Raw genomic sequence first — 19,425 nt, forward strand, 5'->3', positions numbered from 1 at the left:
AGGTCGGCCCTCCCCTTCCGTCGGCGGTGCGGCGGCGGCACATGGGCAAGAAGCGGAGCGATGGGCTCGGGCGCTGCCTGCAGCGGCAGCGCGGGCTGGAGCGCCGCGGCGCCTCCTCATGGGTAAGCCGGAGGCCGGGGAGGCGGGAGAGAGGTCGAGACGGCCCGGGCTGACGGTGGTGTCTTGTCCCGGCAGCTTCACGCCTGCGAGGTGGTCGCCGAACGCGGCCCGGAGCTGCGGTCGGCGCCCGAGCAGAGCCCGCTGGAGGAGTTCCTGGCCACGGCCGAGCTGGCTGGCACCCGCTTCGTGGCCGGTGAGCAGCTGGGACGGGCCCGGGGCTGCGGCTGGGCCGGAGGCAGATCCGGGGGCTGAGGGGGGGATCCCGCGGCGGGGGACATCGGTTCTGGGTTCTGGGTGCGAATGGGGGCTGGCAGCGGGTCTGGCCGGGCTGGAACTGGGGGCAGGTGGTGAGGCCCTGAGCCAGGGCTGGGGCCAGCAGGGACAGGATGGGGTGACAGGGGTAGCAGGGCTGGGGACAGGTGGCTTTGGACGACTGTCTCTCCCTTCAGAGCGTCTGAATGCCCAGATCGTGTCTGCCCAGAGCTGCACGGGCCTGCTCACAGAGCAGGAGGCCCAGCGTGTTCGACAGCTGCACCAGGAGAATCGGGAGTTCCTGCGCATCCCACGGAGGTGAGTTCTGCAGGGCCTGGATGCCCCTTGTCTGAGTGGGGATCTGTCGCTGAGCCCTCCATGGCTGCAAGCTTGAGGACAGCCATCAGGTTGGCAATAGTCTGCTTTTGGAGAAGCCACTAACTAATCTGCATGAGCCAGCTGTAACCCACAGCACAGGTGCCTATCTGCCATGTAAGTGCTGCCAGTGCAGGACTCTCTGGCCTGATGGTGTGGCTTTCCTGTCCCAAGGCTTGGCACTGCTATAGCAGGTGCTATAGTGCTACATATATATATATATATATATATAGTGTTATAGCAGCTGCCTGGTAAGCCTTTTGAGAGGTCTGCAAATGGCAAATAGATTAATGCCCATCTTAAAGACCCTACAAAACTTAGTTCAAGGAAACAGCTTTATGGTATCTGGTATACATGCTCCCTCGTAATGGAGTTTGGAAGGAACAAAGAAAGAAGGTGTACTTAAAGCTGCTGAAAACAGCTGCATGCACATTTGCACCATGACCTCAGCATAACTCAATGTGTAGTGTTTATGTTCTCTGTTTACTGAAGTAATGTAGCTGGACTGCTATTTCTAACCACTCACTCCAAAATATGCTTGTTATAGGCCACGCTGGGATAGGACAACCAGTGCAGAGGACTTGAAGCAAGCAGAGAGAGACTGCTTTCTCGAGTGGAGGCGACAGCTTGCCCAGTGAGTATGCTGCTTGTGGCTGGGTAAGTAGCTGGTGGCATTTAGTGACACGGGAAGCAGTGAGTTGTATGTATCCTTGTTGGACCAATAAAATGAATGTCTTTTCAGTAGCTCTCTGTGCTTGTCCTGAAGGCTGGACATCCTAGCCACAGTCCAGCATGTCTTTGTGGTCAGCTCTGCAAAGCTGTCTTGTGTGTGTGTGTTCTTTTGAAATAATTCAGGATGGCATGTGATATTCTTCATTCGCCTGTGAAGTAGAGGGTTACTGGATGTGTCTTTTAAGAGCAAGTGCTGCTCTGAAGAGAAGGCAGCGCTGCCAGCCTGCATACAGCAGCTTGTGCTGCTCTGGCGCTGCATCCTCTGGCTTGGAGAGTTGGGTGGTGTCTGCTCACACCCTGCAAACCCACACTTGCCCTGAGTAAAGTTGTTCAGGTGGTGGTAACATCAAGTTATACACCAAATACCTCTATACACCAGAGGTTGTATGGAGGTATTTCAGGTACCATCTCTAAATTTCATTACTTTTTCCAAGTGGTACTCAGTTAAGAAAAAACTGCTGGCACTTGGGATAACTTCTCTCATTTGTTATTGTGGCTCTCAAATTTCACAGGCAGACTCTTGATGAGTTCTCATTCTTTCCATCTTTTACTGCTTCCACATTGATAAGATCAGGAGCCATTGTGTCACCACTAAACCAGTGCCACTGACAGCAGTGTATCTCAGTGTGTGATCTCTTTGAAAAAACATCAGAAATAGTTCCTCTATATGAGTTTGGTTTGATTGCTCTCTGCAAAACTAAAGCCTTCTGGATCGAGGGAAGAACTGGTAGTGAGCTTACAGCCTGCCATGGACCAAACGTAACATCATTTTTTCTGTTTTGCCTTAGCCTTGAGGAAGAGAAGAAGTTAATTCTAACCCCATTTGAAAGAAACTTGGAATTTTGGCGTCAGCTTTGGAGAGTCATTGAAAGAAGGTAAAGTCTTTTGCTATCCTCTTTTAAAAAAGTGATGTTGAATGTATTTTCACATGAATTGCAGCCCTTGAGACAATCTTCAAGTATCTCAGTGCATGAAAAAATATTAAGTTAGTAATGTTTTATTATCAGCGCTGCAGGGATTTTGTGTGGAAGTGATCAAAATTTGATATGAAGATGGGTTAGCTTCTTAGTGGTGCCTACTGGCTGTCAGCACTGTGATCTGCAGGTGGTTCACTGTGAGTCTCTGAAGATTCCTCAGTGGCTGCTGCTTTTTTGGCCTTCTCAGTAACTCAGTATGGGTGGCCTCCTTTGAGAAAGTGCCTTTGAGGTCCCTTGCCAAGATTAACCCATTCCTCTCTTTCTCAACCACACAGCTGCAGCTGATGTTCAGGAGGCAAGGACTAAATAATGTTGGGAAAGAAGGAGCCTCTTGGTCCTCCTTGGCCCTTTGCCATACAGAGAAGTTGCAGCAGTGCACAGAAGACAACAGGCTGTCATATCACAGGAATAGCTTTGTTTGCTCTGCTGAGCTGTAATACAATCAGAGTTCTATCTGCTACATTAATCTATCTGGGGCATTTAATTTCACTAGTAATTAAATTTGAGATCATCTCATCTCACTTTCCTAAAATTGAAAAATACTTCACCAGTGAGGTCATGGTGAGCTGGTCCCTTCACAGAAGGGGCTTTGTAGAGTGCTACTGGGACTTTGGCTGGGAGAGTGCTGGTCAGGAATGTCCATTGTTTGGTATCATGATGTGCATTGTGAGTGTACTGGGGGTTTAGAGGTGACTGGAATGTGTTATTAATGCCTTTCTGCTCCTGTTGAAGCTTTATATTTCATGTAGAGCAAAAATGCTGTCTCAGAAGTGAGTGGAAGACTCACTTAGTCCTTTAACCTTTCCAGATAATTTTATCTGTTATCAGCCTTTTCCACATATTTGCTTCGGACTAGTTCCCAGCAGTGTGGCTCAGTAACTTCTCTGTATCCCATCCCAGTATGATGGTGTCAGCTTTCTCTCCTATTGATCTTTGAATGTCTGTAACTGTGCAGTCCCTCTTTGTACCCATGTGGCTTATTAAATTATTCCATTGGGAGGATTATTGATTTTTATTCATAATGAACTGCCTAGTGAGGCTTGAAAATCTTCCATTTGACCCGTGATGTTCTGAAGCTGCCCTGACTTAACAGGAATCCCTGTCAAACAAATAGAATCAGCATGTGATGGCAGTATTTTAAATTACTTGCCTGGAGAAGTTCTAGTAGAAGAGGCTGTAGTTACATTTTCCCTTGCTTTTGACAAAAGAAGCATGAATGCCTTTGGGATCTGAAGCCATTGCATTTAATTACTGTGTGGAACTAATGAGTCCTGCTATGTGGTGGCCACCTGGTTTGGAAGGTGTTTCCTAAAAGCATGTTGCAAGACCCTGCTTACATGGGGAAGCAACATATTTTGCTGAAGTCTAAGGCTATTTTTTCATTGTTTTATGCTTTTTGTGACAAAAAGAGCACAGAGGAACTTTTGAAAATACCTGATATCAAACACTTAGAATCTGCAGGTCATTTGTGGGAGGCTTTGTACATCTTGTTCTGTGCAAGGAGGACAACAGTGTTCCAAAATATCTCGCTGTGTAGGAAAACCACGTCTTCTTCATCTTCATAACCACACTGCCACAGTTGAGGATGAGAATAGACAGAAATAAAGTTGTGTTATCACAGTTTCTAATACCATTCTAAAAGACAGAGTACAACTACTGTGGTTCTTGCCTGCTGAGCATTTCTGAATGGTAGATGGGTTGGCAAAACTGGCATGTTTTCTTCCTCCTTGCTGGCTGTACAGTTGTACAGGAGAATGAGCCAGGTGAGGAGGAAACACTATATGGCAGTATTTGTAGCATGAGCATGGCTCTGTTGGACAGGTGGGCTGCTGAGATGCACTGTTGTTCAGTAAAGGTATTTAGTAGGATAATACAGTTAAAACTATTAAAATTCCAAGCAAAACCTAAAAGTGAATAATTGATGTGTCTTTCTGCTTCCTTTGAGGCAAGGTAAGAAGGAGTATTTTATGGAGTTTTCCTTTACTTTTGCAGTGATATTGTAGTCCAGATAGTAGATGCCAGAAACCCCCTTCTGTTTAGATGTCAAGATCTGGTAAGTAAACCACTTTCTTGAATATTGTCTTTGTTTTATGTCCTAATGTTTATATATATTTTTTTGTTTAATGCATTCAGCTACCTTGAAGCTGTTTTGCTGCTATGCCTAATTGGGTATCTTATTAATTGATGCAAGTATTCTGGCATGAAATTATTTTTCTTTGTCCTTTGGTGTTTCACATAGAATGTTGTGGGTTCAGAGGCACTTCTGCAGATGTTACATTGCAGATATTATATTATTCCTCGTTATCCACTAGAACTGTCTTCACATAAGGGAATTGTCTTATATAAAAGCATAGTGGAATAAAAGTGGGTGAGGATTACAAAGGATCAAAAGTTATTGAAGTGACAAGTTTGTAATGATAGGCTATAGAACACTGCATCAGGGGGACATGAAATTATTCAAATAGTTATCTTAGGAGCTCCTGCTGCAGGGTGCTGATTAATATCTTGTCACAGCTCTAAGCAGACAAGGTGTTTGCACATGTGGCCAGCAGCAAGCTGTATTGTGGTAGTTGCATGCTCCAATTTGTTCTTGTAGCTGTCTGCTGAGCAGCACTTCCACCAACCCAGGGATGGTAAGCTTTGGCTACACTATGTGGAGCTGCACAAAGTAATTTGTCTTGCTGCTCTTATGTTGCCTTGGGGTGGAAGGAGTCAAAACCAGAGTACAAACTGATCCTTCTCTTGTTTTCTTCAGGAAAGTTACGTTAAGGAAGTCAGTAATGACAAGGAGAACATGATCCTGATCAACAAAGCAGATTTGCTGAGTGAGGAGCAACGTGCTGCTTGGGCACAGTTCTTTGAGAAAGAGGGTGTCAAAGTGGTGTTCTGGTCAGCTTTGGCAGAGTGTCAACGGCTGTGTGGAGAATCAAAGGTACTGTAGGTGACCAGTTCAAACTAGGTCTGTGCTGGCCGCAGCTGGTAACTTGCTTTGCAGCTATCCTTAATAATTAATCCTTAATATTAATCCTTTAATAATTTTTTAAAAAATAGTGTGAGTGTGCACACACTCATTCTGGAGAGGAACTTCTTAATGACTTCACAGAGAAGCTGTGAACAGTCCCTCTTGGAATACTTTTTTAATTTTCCTGAAACGGGCTGGTTTTTCTTACATCCTACTTAAGACCTCTAAAAAACTCCAGTGTGATATAAACACTGAGTTGTCAGCTCTTGGATTGTGGCTGATGACAGCTGCCTGCACTGCAGCAGCTGCAGCCAGCAGCAAGGCTTGGTGTTGTCTTTGCATTTCGCCTCTGAACTGCTGTTCCCACAGGATCTGGGTGCTGAGGGGGGAGCAGAGCACCCGAGCAGTTCTGAGGATGAAGGCTCCAGTCAAGAGGACGGCAACACAGGACGAAGTAGCACAGAAAGAGCGTCCACATGCAGCACCTGGCAAAGTGTTAACCAGGTTCTGGTGAGTGATGATAACAGCAGTGATGAATATGAAGACTGTGAAGATGATGAAGAGGAGGACTGGCAAACCTGTTCTGAAGATGAAGCTGGTGACAACATAAATGCTGCTGCGCCAGAGAGGATGGGAAGCAGGACTGATGGTGCTGCAGTGCAGCATGGAGTGCAGGAGCGGAACAGGAATGTCAGGAACTTCAGCCATCTGGTACAGAGAAATGAGCTGCTGGAGATATTCAGAACTATGCACGATGGACCAAGGGTGAAGGATGGGGAAGTAAATGTTGGGCTGGTGAGTTGGAATTTGTGCTTAACTGGAATTTACTTAATCTAAATTTTAATTCCATGTGCCCGCCATGGGAAAAATTCATCCAGTAGCCTGGCTTCCTGTAAGGTTATAAAGACTAGCAAGCACAAACCACTGTGGGTTTTGTGCAAAGATTAATACTGAAGTTCCTAGAGCTCAGTGTGGCCCCCTGGTTGCCCTAGGTTTTTTTTAGTACATTTTTATTAAAGAACTTTTGTGTCAGAGCTCTGTCAGTCTTTTGGCATTGCCCTTGCCTGTTAACATTTCACTTCTTTGTCATCATAGGTGGGTTACCCTAATGTTGGCAAAAGTTCAACCATCAACACAATCCTTGGAAATAAGAAGGTGTCAGTGTCTGCTACACCAGGCCGTACAAAACACTTCCAGGTATTGCTAACAAATAACATCAGTCTTTTTATCATTTATTTTTCCCCAGGGGAAAAGAGCTTCATTATGACCTAGTTGAAACCACATGCACTCACTAAGAACTCTGCCAGTCTGAACTGTGGCCAGCAGAGTAGGTTGGAGAGGGGTCATCTTGATGTGTGTAATTTTGGAACACTAATTCTTGTTTCTAAACTCATGTTTGATTTTGAGTCACTCATGAGAGCTGCTGTGCAGTGGGGCATGTTTTCCATCTCCTGGTTTTATTTAGTTACCTTGTCCCTGTTTTTTCCCAGTATCAGTCATGAGGAGAGAAGCTTTTAAAAGTGAGTCTTCCTCCACACAGCTTATGATCAAGGTTTCAAACTATCCCTGTCTACATCATTGCTGTGAATAATTGTAGTTTTCCTGGTGTTTTCATATTGATCAAGCTTTGATTTTGAGATGGCGACTGCAGTGCTGTAGTGTGGGACCATTGTGGGATTTGTACTTTTCAAACACCTAGCTGTGTCAAAAAGTCCAACACACTGAAAGGTTTCTGGACTGCTCCTTTCCCATCAGACTGGAGAGCTGAAGATCTTGCTGCCACCATCTGGACACCTTACTTAGGAACTTTAAAAGTGTTGCTGTCTTCTACATCTCATTTCCTTAATTCATTGGCTGGGACCAGCAGGGTGGGTGTCTGTGTTAGTAGAATTTCTGTTTATTGTCATTTGCATCCATGTTTCATCTATGCATTTGATTATTTTTATTTTTTTTGTTGTTCCTTTTCCTCCATGGACACTGACTTGCCATAGTGAACTAATGGGTTATTTATCATATAGACCCTGTATGTGGAGCCTGGCCTGTGCCTTTGTGATTGCCCTGGTCTGGTGATGCCATCTTTCGTCTCTACCAAGGCAGAAATGATTTGTTCTGGAATTCTGCCTATAGATCAGATGAGGGACCATGTTCCACCTATTTCTCTAATATCCTTTGCATGGGGTTTGTGAGAGTGCACAGAAGGGTTGGATCTGGAGTATGCCAAGTAACATGTTCCAGCCCTGCTAGCAGCACACATGCTCATGCTTTGAGGGAGGTGGGACACACTGGATAAAACAGTCCTGCTGTGTTGGTCTTTTCCTATCTCATCTCAGCTTAGTCGTGTTGTCAAACTTGTGTTATTTTTCTGGTTTGCAACAAAATCCATAAGTCATTCTTTGTGTGTGCTCTTGGAGTGATGAGGGCAAGATTACTTGTGTAGCTGTAAATCATGAAGTGGTTTCCTTCACTAGCTTATGTTTGCCAGCATATCCCACGAAACATTTTGGAAGCAACCTATGGAATAAATATCATAAGGCCAAGGGAAGATGATGACCCAGATAGAAAGCCAACAGCTGAAGAGCTTCTAACAGCATATGGATGTGAGTGATGACCCTTTTAAAACCTCCACTGTGTGCACAGTCCAGAACATAGCCTTAGGAGAACATTGTAAAGTTAGGCCCAGCTTGGGTTTGTGCATTGGACCTCTTTGTTAGGACTTGCCCTCCTCTCAGGAATAGTCTTTGTTAACGGCTCATCTCCTGTGTGTGTTGGAGTGGTGCTTTGCCAGTCTCATCTGACAGATGTACTGATGGTGAACAGATACTGGTGAAATGCCCTTCCAGTCTATAGTGTGGTGCTCTTACCCTTTCAGATACCTCTCACCATCTGTGTCTGAATTAGACTTTGAAGAATGCAGTGAATTCTCATTATCTGCCTTTAAAATAAAAATAAAACCCCAGCAGTTCTCTGCTAGTAGGGAGTTGTCAGCTCTTTTAATTTCTTTCAGGTCAGGATGCTTCTGCAGTACCTTTACAGTCACCAAAGTTCTTGCCTTTTTTTTTTTCCCCCCTGCTTTCCCCAAGAGAAGCCTTTTTCTAAGGGAGTGTTTTTGAGAAAGAATACAAATGGGTGGTTAGGCAGCAGAGGAGAACATACTAACATTCTCTTGTACTTACAGAGAATACATTTTGGATTTCTCTTCCAGATATGAGGGGCTTTATGACAGCTCATGGACAGCCAGACCAGCCTAGATCAGCTCGATATGTGTTAAAAGATTATGTCAGTGTAAGTGCTTCCTTCATCTGGGTTTTCTTCCCTTCTCAGAGGTGAATTAAAGGTTGCACTGGAGTACAATAAAGTAAATTCTATTTCTCTGGATAAAATCACCATGTATCAAAAGACTTTTTAAATTTGTCTGCTTTTATGTTTTAAAAGAATAAATTGAATTTCTCAAGCTGCCTAATCTTAGGTGATTGCTTAAAAATATGGTGCCAGCTAAATAAATAATCATATCCCCAAAATAGCTATCAGATACTCAGGAGATGAACCCATAATGTACAGCTGGACCAATATTTGGCACTAAGGACTGTTGCTCTGAGTGTTGTAATACTGCATGCTTTTGCCGCACTTCTCAGCAACTTATTGTTGATAATTTCTTAATAGGATCCCCTGGTGCTCCTCAGAGTTTTGCTCTGTGTTTTTTGTAGCTGGACACTGCAGCTACAAATGGTGCTTTGACATAGAGGTGGAACAATACTTAAACTTAGGAGTCAAGCCAGTTGTTGCCTGGGAGAAGAAATAAAGTGTACTGATAGTCTGCCAATGTGAGCCCCTAAATTTCAGGCTCTTAGGTTTGGAGTTGTTTTCTTTCCTCTCTGAGTTTCTTTTGTAATAACTGGGTTCCATTGTTTTCACAGGGGAAGCTGTTATATTGCCACCCACCTCCTGGTATCGAACCAAATGATTTTCAGCACCAACACCAGAGATGCCCTGACAGTACAACTCTGCAGGCTACTGGACAAGTGAAGACTGAGAAAAATACCAAAGCAAAACAGATTGAAAATGTGGTGGACAAAACATTTTTCCATCAGGTATATTCTGAAAGAGATTTGTTCTAGGAATTTTTGCTGCAGCACTCATCTGTAGTTACTGGGGGAAAACCAACTTTGAAGATGGAAGTGCTGGGTTGAGTTAATGCTGTTTGATGCTGTGGGATCTGCATGTAATTTCCACCCAAGAGCTCTCTGTTCTTTTTATTATCTCATAAATCACTGGGAATGTCCTAGGTGACAGAAAGATTGCTAATGAGGTGTGCACAGATGATTTTTCAGAGGGCAGGAGGGTGATCCTTGTCATTAGAAATCAGACATCAATCTGGAACAAACAGGAGGGAAGAAAGACAAGAAGGAATGACATGGCAGCTGACCCAGAACATGGTTTTGGACTAACAGGTCCTTTAAGCTGACATTCTTTTCCTGAGATAATGTGTTTAGAGGATGTGATAAGCTTTTTCAAGACAATTGATTTAGTACTACCTGGAGGTTTTCACTCAGAACCTGAAATCACATGAATACAAACTGATTCAAAATCCATTGAAGGAATCTCAAAATTAAGTGGAAAATGGGATTTTTTCTTAACTTGTATGATTCTTGTTAGATTCCACAGGGAGCAGTTTTGCCCTTACACTACTGATAAAGTGTATAATGACTCGTACTGAAATATGGAATCCATAACTGACCAGATCTGCATACCTGACAAAGATTAGAACAGGTTTTTAGCCATGAAGAGGATGGGTTATAGACAGCATGTTCAGTTCTGTTTGGTTAGCTGGTTGTGAACACCATTTGTTTAGCACAGCTAAGATAATCATGCCTTTTGAAAACAAGAACTCAGGCTCTTTTCAAAAAAAAGAGCGAGCTATTTCAGAAAACTGTGACCTGAAAAGAATTTTTGGGATTACCAGACTGTTGCTCTGTCTGCCCAAAGTGCTGGCACAAGCTGTGAGCCCCGTCAGTGCTGCCCACGCTCCAGACTTGAGTAACTTATTTTGGTCTGTGGCTTTCCTGGGCGCCAGATTCATTTGTGAAGACACAAATGTGCACAGAGCAGAGACTGTGAGGATCCATCCTGGTGCTGGAGCTGATACTGGCTGGGGTGCAGTGTCACGTCAGTGGCAGACACTGGGGACCTGGCACAGCTTGGCCGAACTGGAGCTGCTGTCAGGCTTTGGCTGCCTGCCGTGACCTTCCTGCAGCTCTGGAGCAGGGGCTGAGCAGGCCCTGCTGGGTTTGAACTTGCCTGTGTCAGGTTTTACTGACATACTGCAGTGGTTGAACATCTCCTCAGTCACTGGTGGTTGTGTCTCTTTTTCCAGGAGAACGTTCGTGCCCTGATGAAGGGGGTCCGGGCTGCCATGGGGTACCGGCCTGGCAGTGGCCTCATGCCTGCAGCTGCATCCAATCCTGGCAATGTGGTAGGAAAGCCCTGGAAAAAACACGGAAACAGGAACAAGAAGGAGAAAATCCGCAGGATCACGAAGCACCTGGAGGCTTAGCTGTGGCACCAGTATCTCGCCTTTTCAGGGCAGGGACTGCCCTGTCTCACAGGCCTTAATTGAGGGGGAAAAAAAACAGATAAGTGGGCATCACTAGCTCACCTGGGAGCTCTCTGCAGTGGATTGCCCTGGCAGGGGATGAGCGTGGGCACTGGTGACTGGAGTTCATCCCTTCTGAGAACAAAAGAGACCTGGCTGTTCCTGTTATCTGGAAGCCAGCCCAGTCAGTTTCACTGCTGTTGAAACATCCTTTCAATGGGAGCAGATGGAGCTGTGCAGGAATGTTTTTTCCTTCCATAAAGGATGTATTTTATAGCTGTTGCAATCCAAGCAAGCCCTGTAAAACTAAAATCTTTAAACAGTTAAATTTCAATGAGTGATGTTTGTTACATTTTGAGACACTATTGCTTGTCTTTTTTTTTTTTTGTTGGCCTTTAAGGCTTGTTTGTTGATTTGACAAAATGCTTTAGTGTGTTGACAAATGAGGTAAAATGATCTTTATTGCCCTCTTCCTTCTCTGCTATTCTCAGCCCTGTTCTGTAGAATGAGTAACCACTCCCTGTTTCCCAGCTTGAGCAGAGCACAGCACACCGTGCAAGGAAAATGCTGCTTTTATATCTATTACACTGAGCTGGTATCAGTTGTTTTTGTGTGACTTCCCACTGGTATTTTAAAACATTGGCTCCCTATGACTGCCTAAAAATATGGTGCTAATTTGTCCTTAAATATATTTGGGATTTTTCTTCCTATATATGTGTCATGTTCTGTCTTACTGCCCTATGTCAGAGAACTGACTGTTAGAAGATTTTGAGTACATGAGTATTTGATGCTAAGAAGACCACTTAAGTGGGGTCAGATTAAAGTGAGATTTACTTTTCAGCTGCTCTACTCAGAAAATGTTTGTGCACTTGTTCAGCATGAGGAGTAATGATAGGACTGGAAAAGCTTACAAAGACGAGTCATGCTTTGTTTTTAGGTGATGGAATAACACATTATGCTGGTCTCTTGATACTATAAAAAGGGATTGCTGTCTTGTAATTCTGTACTTTCCTGGCCTTAAATGTGGATGGAGAGATGAAATTAACTGCTGAGCAAAGCCACAGCGAATGTGGGGTGTGCAACCAAGCTGGTTTTGGCGTTGTGACCCTTCGTGTGTGTCCTGTACACCCAGTTTGCACGGTGTATGCAGAGGGTCCCCGGACAGCAGAGCTCTCACCTCAGCTCCTGCTTCCCCTGGAGCACCTACACTCGAGTTCCTAATTACATCACTGGAGGGAAGATAGTTCCCTGCCATCTGTAAAGTTAAAGTATAATTACAGTGAATTAATATGGTCAATGGTATTTTAAATCAGTGTACCATAGTACATAGTGGAAAGTAGATTCTCAGGAGAGACTGTTTAATCTAGTTCTCCTGGAGAAGGTAATCTTTGCCTTTGTTTCCTGAAAAGGTTGTGTCTTAGCCAAATCACTCTGATCTGACTTTTCCACCTTTCCTTGCTAAAAAGGTATCTGCTTTTGTCCCTTACAATGCTTTAGGGACTTGATTGCTCAGAAACACTCCTTTTTGTCCTGTTTTGTGTGAGGCTATTACCTGTCAAACTGAAGTTGGAATATCTTTTATTGAAGATGTAAAACATTTTTTCTATTTTATTCTTCTCCTTTTGAAGCATTTGAATTGTTAGCCGATGTTGCATGTACCCAAGTTCTCTTCTTTTGCATTGTCTGCCCTTTCCTGTTAGCTGGGTCTCCATGAGCCCCTTTACTGGACTGGCTGGTGTTGACCCTTCCAAATCCAGTGAGTGACAGAAATCCCCAGGGCCTGAGACTTGGGAGGACTGCTGTTGCTTGCAGAAACCTTTGGCCGTGAGACCTGCCAAGCAACTTGCAGTGTTTGCCTGAGTGAATGGAGGATAATGTAAACAAGACCAAGCAAGTACTGTGTGCTCAGGTGTTAAATGCAAACTGCTCCTTGCTGTGCTGAAGGACTCTTGCCTCAACAGAAGAAGGATGTAAAGATCTGTTAATACTTCATGCTGTTACTGAGCAGTGGGCAAAACAGTTAAGAGGCAAATTAATGCTTTCCTGTGGTGGTTTGATGTGTTGCTGAACCACATCCCTCCCTGGGCAATGCCAGCTGGGCCTTGCTGACAGCTCAGTACAGCACATGGTAGCAGCTGGCAGGTGTGGGGCCATGGGGGCATTGCTCACTTGTCAGAGCCAACACAAAGGAGACACTGTGCTCTGCCCTGGCCACCTGTGAATCAGCCTCTGCTGCTCCACTGCTTTCTGGAGAAGGCCAGTTTCCATTTTGGAGTGCTGTTTTCTTCAAGTGCCTTGTGCATGTAGAGGGAGTGTGCAGGCTGCAACTGGCTCCAGTCCCTGGGATCCACAGCACTTCCAGCCCCCCAGTGCTCTGTCTCTCCTTTCAGGCAGCTTTGCTTTATAATATAAGCAGCTTATTTTCCTGGCTGATGTTACCTCCAGCACCGACACCTGCAGCAGAAATGCAGGACTGGTTTGGGAATATGATTTGGACCTGAACTGGCATTTTATGGTATCTTGCACTTGCATTGAGAACTACAGTTCTCCCTGCAGGTCTCTCCTGCCCAGTTCAGGAAGTCTCACACCAGCCTGCAGTCTCTTACAGCACCTGGTATCCCAGGAGACACACAGGTGAGTCTGTGCTGTGCATGGCACTGGGTGTCACACCTGCGGGGCAGCACTGGCAGCCTGTGGTGGATTCACCACCTGTGCCCTGGACATCCAGAGAACTGGGGCTCTGCTTCACACACAGGACTTGCCATTGCATGTCTGAGCTGCAATATAAGCTATCTACTACAAAAATGTGTTTTGCAGTCTTTTTTTGAGGAAGAGCAGTACTTTTTACTCTGTTCCTGAAATCTGAAGCATCATGGGTGAGCAGTTGAGGGGTAGGGGATGCTAGGATGCAAATCCCTAAGCCACTCTTGTGGGTGCAGTTGGTGGCAGGTGAGGTAGGAGCCTTGCTGCCCTCAGCTTGGCAAAGCCAGCACTACACAAACAAGTCCTCTGTCCATCACCCCACTGCAGGCTGTGGGGCTGTCAGGGTCAGGTGTCTGATCTCTTTCCAAAGTCTCAGGTCAAGGATCAAACGGAGTCTGCAGCAAGGGACTGCCATGTGGGATCTTGCTGATTTTCTGCAGTCACTGCCTGGACCTAAACTACTCCTTTATGTCTCTGAGGAGGCTGAACTCCCCCTCTCCTGCCGTTAGGGGCCGGCCTTGCCCAGGCAGAGGAGCAGCCTGTTGCCCCCAGCAGCAGTGTTGGGTTGGGTCCTGCTTCAGTTCAGGATGCCAGCAGGGGTGTGGGTCCCCGGGGCTCCCCACCACCCCCCTGCAGAGTGGCTCACCAGCTGCTCTTCCCTCCCAGCCACCCTGGCAAGGAGGTGGCCAAGAGGAGCCACAGTGGGGAGCATGGCTCCAGCCATGGCAAGGCAGCAGCTGAGGCCAGGGCCTTTCAAACTGTTTCTATAAAAGTTGAGAGACTCTTTTCTAATTGTCCTGAGACATGTTGCTTTAAAGTAAGGAGCAATCTTTCTTTTTTCCTCTCTGGTCACACCTCCTTCCCTCCTGTGAGGAGCTTCATGCTGTTGCCTGGCCCCTGCAGGTTCCTTTACCCCATTTGTCTGTGAGGAGCAATATTGTGCTGTTGCCCTTCCCTGTGTGGTGGCTCTACTCTAGCTTTTTTACCGAGTTTTTTCTTTTTTTGCTGCAGAAGGAAAAAAACTATTGGGGAAAAATATCCTGGATTAGCTGGGAGAGAGGCAGGGAGTAGCTCTCCAGTATACCTCAGAAAATAATCTTTCCAAACTAAATGCCTGAGGTGCCCAAGACATCTTGGAATATGAAGAGAGGTCATGGTGAGGACAAGAGGAAAAGAAACTTCTACTGAGTCAGAGGAACTCTGCCCCGGTGTTCTTTCTTGCTGTGGCTGTGGGAAAAGGGTCTGTCCCATGGGTGGTATCAGGGCAGGAGGACTGCATGTGCTGGGTGGAGCAGACTTGGGTTTGCCTTTCTGGAAATGTCACCAGCCCTTTGTCACTTGGGAGTTCAGGCTAAGCACTGAAAACATAATCCGTGAGGGAAGGTCCTGCAGTCCAGCCAGGCTTTTGCTGCCTGCCCAGAGCAAAGGGAAGCTGGAAGCCTCTACAGTGCCCCTTTGTTTTGTTCAGCAGTGGTAGACTAGTGCAGGCTCATCTGGGATTTCACAGGATTTTCAGCAAATATCTGCTTGGAGCATCTCAGAACTGGCTGTGCTCAGGGCAGTGCAGGGGGATGCTCAGGAACCACTGCTGTGTGGGTCCCAGGGAAAAGGGATTCTCCCACTCTTGTCCCACTCCATATCTTGCTTGGCCATTCTGTGTGCTCCTGAGCCCTCTCCTCACCTTGTCTGGGCAGCAAGGGCAGTATGTGAGAAAAATGGAAACTAGCACTATTCTGCTTTGCACTTTGCCACGGAGAAAGGGAGAACCAAAAGCTTTCTAGTTCCAAATGCAGCCAGTTCCCCTTTCTGAAAGGAGGCTGCTGTCCATGCTGCCCAGGGAGCTGCCTGGGGCTCCCTGACACCTGTCTGGAGCACTGCCTGCTCCTTTCTCTTCACAGTGGGACTTTGAGGATGTGATGGTGCAGTGGAGCCAGTCCAGCCCTGCTGCTCAGCCTTGCTCTGTGCTGTGTGCAGGCACCTTCAGACAAGCTGCAGCCCCTCCAGGATATCCAAGCACCTCTGCCAAACAAGCAATAAGCTGCAGAAGGTGCTTCTTTGGGGGGAGGTGAGAAGCTCTGGGGTGCCACCACAGGCTGCCATGCTTTGTTGTGCCTAAATCACTGCCTGGTGGAGCAGGGACAGTTCCTAGCACCTTTCACCCTTGTCCTGTTGAGATATGGCATGGGCATGCCCCTTTCTCACCGCTGATGGCTTCCTTCTCTAGAGTTGGGGCTTTGGGAGAGGTGCAGCCTTACAGCTGGATTCAAACCCATCAGTCTCCTCTTGTGATTGTGCTGCTGTTTCCCCCTGCATTTAGGCTTACAAGCCATGCCCAGTGGAATTGAAACCATCTGATCCACCCAGCAAGGCAGTAGAAAGTATCAGTCCTCACTGTGGCTCGCTGCTGGTGGCCACCATGCTTCCTGGTGATCCCTGGCTGCTAACTTTAGCACCACGAGCCATGGACCAGTGAAGTGGAAACCCGTCTAGCAGGCTGTGTGTCTTCAGTGCTCTGTGTGGGGGCTGACCCAGCACTCATGGTCTGCCATGTAAGGAAGAAAGAAATGGAAGACCGTGGTGTTTCAATGCCTTGGTCAATTCTCATCAAGCTCTGCTGCCTGGCACTGCCATCCTTTTGAATGAACTGAGCTGGCACAGCCTTGGGTAGTGGAAAATGCACAGCTCATGAATGGGGTGAGGATGGGGCCTGGGGCCACCAGACCCTGCCTGGTTTGCCTGCAGCAGCAAAAAGAGCTCCTTGCAGATAAGAAGGTCCTGCATTCATATTTCCAAAAGCCTGAGCACATTGGTGAATGGCAAGGCTCAGAATTCCAGACGCCAGACAATGGAAAGGCTGGAAACATAAAGGAAAGGAAATTCTTCTGCTGTATTGCCTTTCCTATGGCGATAAGATAACCTCAAGTGAAACAAAAGTCTCTGCTGCTGTCGCTGGGGTGGGCACCTCGGCCGCTGTCTAAAGCTCAGGAGGATGTCTGTGTGAGCCGGGATCTCCCGAGCCGGCAGGTCTGGCTGTCACAGGGGTGTGCAGCAGGCATGGTGTTCTCAGTGCCTCACAATCAGCCTTGGACCAACAGGAACCTTGGCCTGCTCCTGCCCCATCCCATGGGACCACCTGTGTCCTTCATTTACACTCTTGCAAAAGAAATCAGCATAGTTTGGGTCAGAGGGGATCTTCAATGACTGTCTAGTTCAACACCCCTGCAATAAGCAGGGACATCTTCAGCTAGATCAAGCTGTTCAGAGCTCCATCTAACCCTTCCTTGAACATTTCTTGGGATGCCCACTTCTCTGGACAACCTGTTCTCCTGTCTTTCCCCTCATTGTAAAGAATTTCTACTTTATACCTAATCTAAATTAATCCTCCTTTGCTTTAAATCCATTAACCCTTGTCATATCACAACAGGCCTTGCTAAAATGTTTGTCTTCATCTTTCTGGCATGTCCCTTTCAAGTACTGAAAGGCAAGTCTAAGGTCTGCCCCAACTCCCTCTCTCCTCTCTCCTCTCTCCTCTCTCTCCTCTCTCTCCTCTCTCTCCTCTCTCTCCTCTCTCTCCTCTCTCTCCTCTCTCTCCTCTCTCTCCTCTCTCTCCTCTCTCTCCTCTCCCCTCTCCCCTCTCCCCTCTCTTCTCCTCAGTAGTGTCCATGTGGGCAGGGCTGGGAGCAGGATTAGGTACTGCCAAAGACGAGGCTGGCCATAGGAGCAGTACAGTGAGAGCCGGTTGGGAAAGGGCAAGAAGAGAATCTGACGTGTATACAGCACTGGGCAGCCCCCAGTGCCCAGAGCTAAACAGGCCTCGAGAAGAGGCACAAGGGGCACATATGGCATCTCAGTAAGGATAGGGGTGAGCCTGTGCAGCACTGTCCTGTCCCAAAGAGGGGATGTGATGGGGTGGGTACCATTAGCACAGCAGAGGAAAGGAAAGGAGGAGTGCCTCTGCTGTGTCTCCAGAGTAAGGGGACATTGAGATCTGAAATGAAGCTGGCAAGAGCTAAATTCAGATTAGAGCCTGCAGGCTCAGAGCAGGCCCAGATTAACTGCGGAAATCATTGTAGGCTATTTTTGGGCAGCAAGACTGGGATGAATGATGAGAGGAATTCAGGGAGGCAGGCTGGGGCTGGCTCTTTGGCTCAGGAAGCCCCCAGGCTGAGGCACTGGGAGCAGCAGGGTGGGCTGCAGGAGGTTACCCCGTGCTGACCTGCTCTGGGGTGGCCCCAGAGTTGTGTCCCAAGGGCTGCCATCATTGACAGCTCACTTCAGAAGGCAGTGGGGTGGGTGCTGTGCCTCTCAAGCAGTGCCTGGTCCCTTCTCATGAAGGTCCCAGGGTGGGAGCCATGAAGGTGCAGACTGGAGTTTGGTCAGGCTGAGGGAAGGGACATTTCAGGGATCTGGCCGAGGGAAGAGCTGTGCAGGAGGGTCTGGGGCACATCACACACTCCTGTGGTTTGCAATTTTCCAGTAGCTGCACTTGTCCTCTGCCCTGAGGTGCAGCAAGGGGACATCAGTGGCCTCAGCCCTTTCAGATCTTGTATTCAGTCCGCCTAGGGTTTTCCTATTTGGTTTCACTCTGACAACCCAGCTCTAGAAACCAGAGGGCTGAGCTGTAGGCATAGGGAGGAATGCCGGAGTCAGCAGCAGCTTTGCTGATGTCAGCGTGGCTGACACTTGCAGCACCTGTCAATCTCTCCCTTCATCCAGCCCTGGGAAGCAGGAGCCAGCAGCAGAGCCAAAAAGGTCATGCAGCATCAAAACACCAGGTAGGTGTTGCACAGCTGTGAAACGTGATTTGCTGTAACTTCTGCCTGCCCCCAGTAACCCTCACTGGCTGCTTCTGCTGGGGTATTTGCAGAGCTACCACTGGCACCAGCACCTCTGGTGGAGATCACCCCACCAGCAACCACAGTTGTGCTTAGGGAGATGAAGCGTTTCCCAGTGCATTGCACATGCAGTGAGGTTGGCTGCAGGCATCCATCATGGTCCCAGTGCTGTTCCCCCTCCCAGGTGAACTGAGCAGGCCAGGCAGGGGTCCCCTGTGGAACATCAGGAATGTCCCCATTGCAGGATCATGACTGGCCATCAGTCACCCCGTGGTCTTCTCCTACCCTGAACCTTGCAGCAGATGTGAGCCAAGCACCTCCCTGCTTTGCCAGAGAATGTGGTTTGTGGACCCATTGAACAGGTTTTTGGTCCTTACGACCCTGCTGGGCATGGTCCCCAGGTGGCCTTGCAGCAGCAAGGAGTGGAGAGATCACAGGAGTTCCCTGCTCTCCTCCCTGCATGGATGCTTTTCAGGCAGAGATGGGTTTGTGGGTGCCTCTTAGACTTCCTGGTGAGATGACATAAGCTCTTCAGATGATGATACTCTTTGCACTGGGACTGGGAACACCATGTCTCCTGTTGCAATGGGTATTTCAGGGACCAAGCTGTCCCTGGGGTCAGGCTGAGTGTCCCAGGGGCAGGACAGCCGCTGGCCATGCTGGATCCCCTGTGTGGTGACAGCACTAAGCTGAGTGTCTTTGAAGTGCCCTGCCGTGCTCTCTGCTCGGCTTTTGGACAGGATCTGAGCAGCCATTGTGCAAAGCAAAACAAACCCTTCCTATCTGTCCCAGGCTCAGAACTCAGCTCTGCTTCCAGCTGGGAGGCTGCAGAGCCAGCACAGCCCTGCCAGAGACTGCTGATAACCATCTCCCCTTGCA

The 19,425-nt window shown here is 47.4% G+C and overlaps 1 protein-coding gene across 1 annotated transcript; it reads left to right on the forward strand.

Annotated features, from left to right (window-relative positions):
* Nucleotides 1–28: 28 nt before the first annotated feature.
* Nucleotides 29–11,718, forward strand: LSG1 (large 60S subunit nuclear export GTPase 1). Its single transcript, XM_014256116.2, has 14 exons — nt 29–122; nt 196–313; nt 570–690; nt 1,295–1,381; nt 2,268–2,354; nt 4,449–4,509; nt 5,212–5,388; nt 5,788–6,213; nt 6,514–6,615; nt 7,437–7,580; nt 7,892–8,015; nt 8,621–8,700; nt 9,333–9,506; nt 10,790–11,718. Exons 1-14 carry the CDS (start codon nt 42–44, stop codon nt 10,967–10,969), a joined length of 1,962 nt encoding a protein of 653 aa, XP_014111591.2. The 5' UTR covers nt 29–41; the 3' UTR covers nt 10,970–11,718.
* Nucleotides 11,719–19,425: the final 7,707 nt, after the last annotated feature.

The sequence above is a fragment of the Pseudopodoces humilis genome, chromosome 11 (assembly GCF_049639895.1).
Source record: "Pseudopodoces humilis isolate 2021_Gansu_Grassland_sample_001 chromosome 11, ASM4963989v1, whole genome shotgun sequence".
Lineage (NCBI taxonomy): Eukaryota > Metazoa > Chordata > Aves > Passeriformes > Paridae > Pseudopodoces > Pseudopodoces humilis.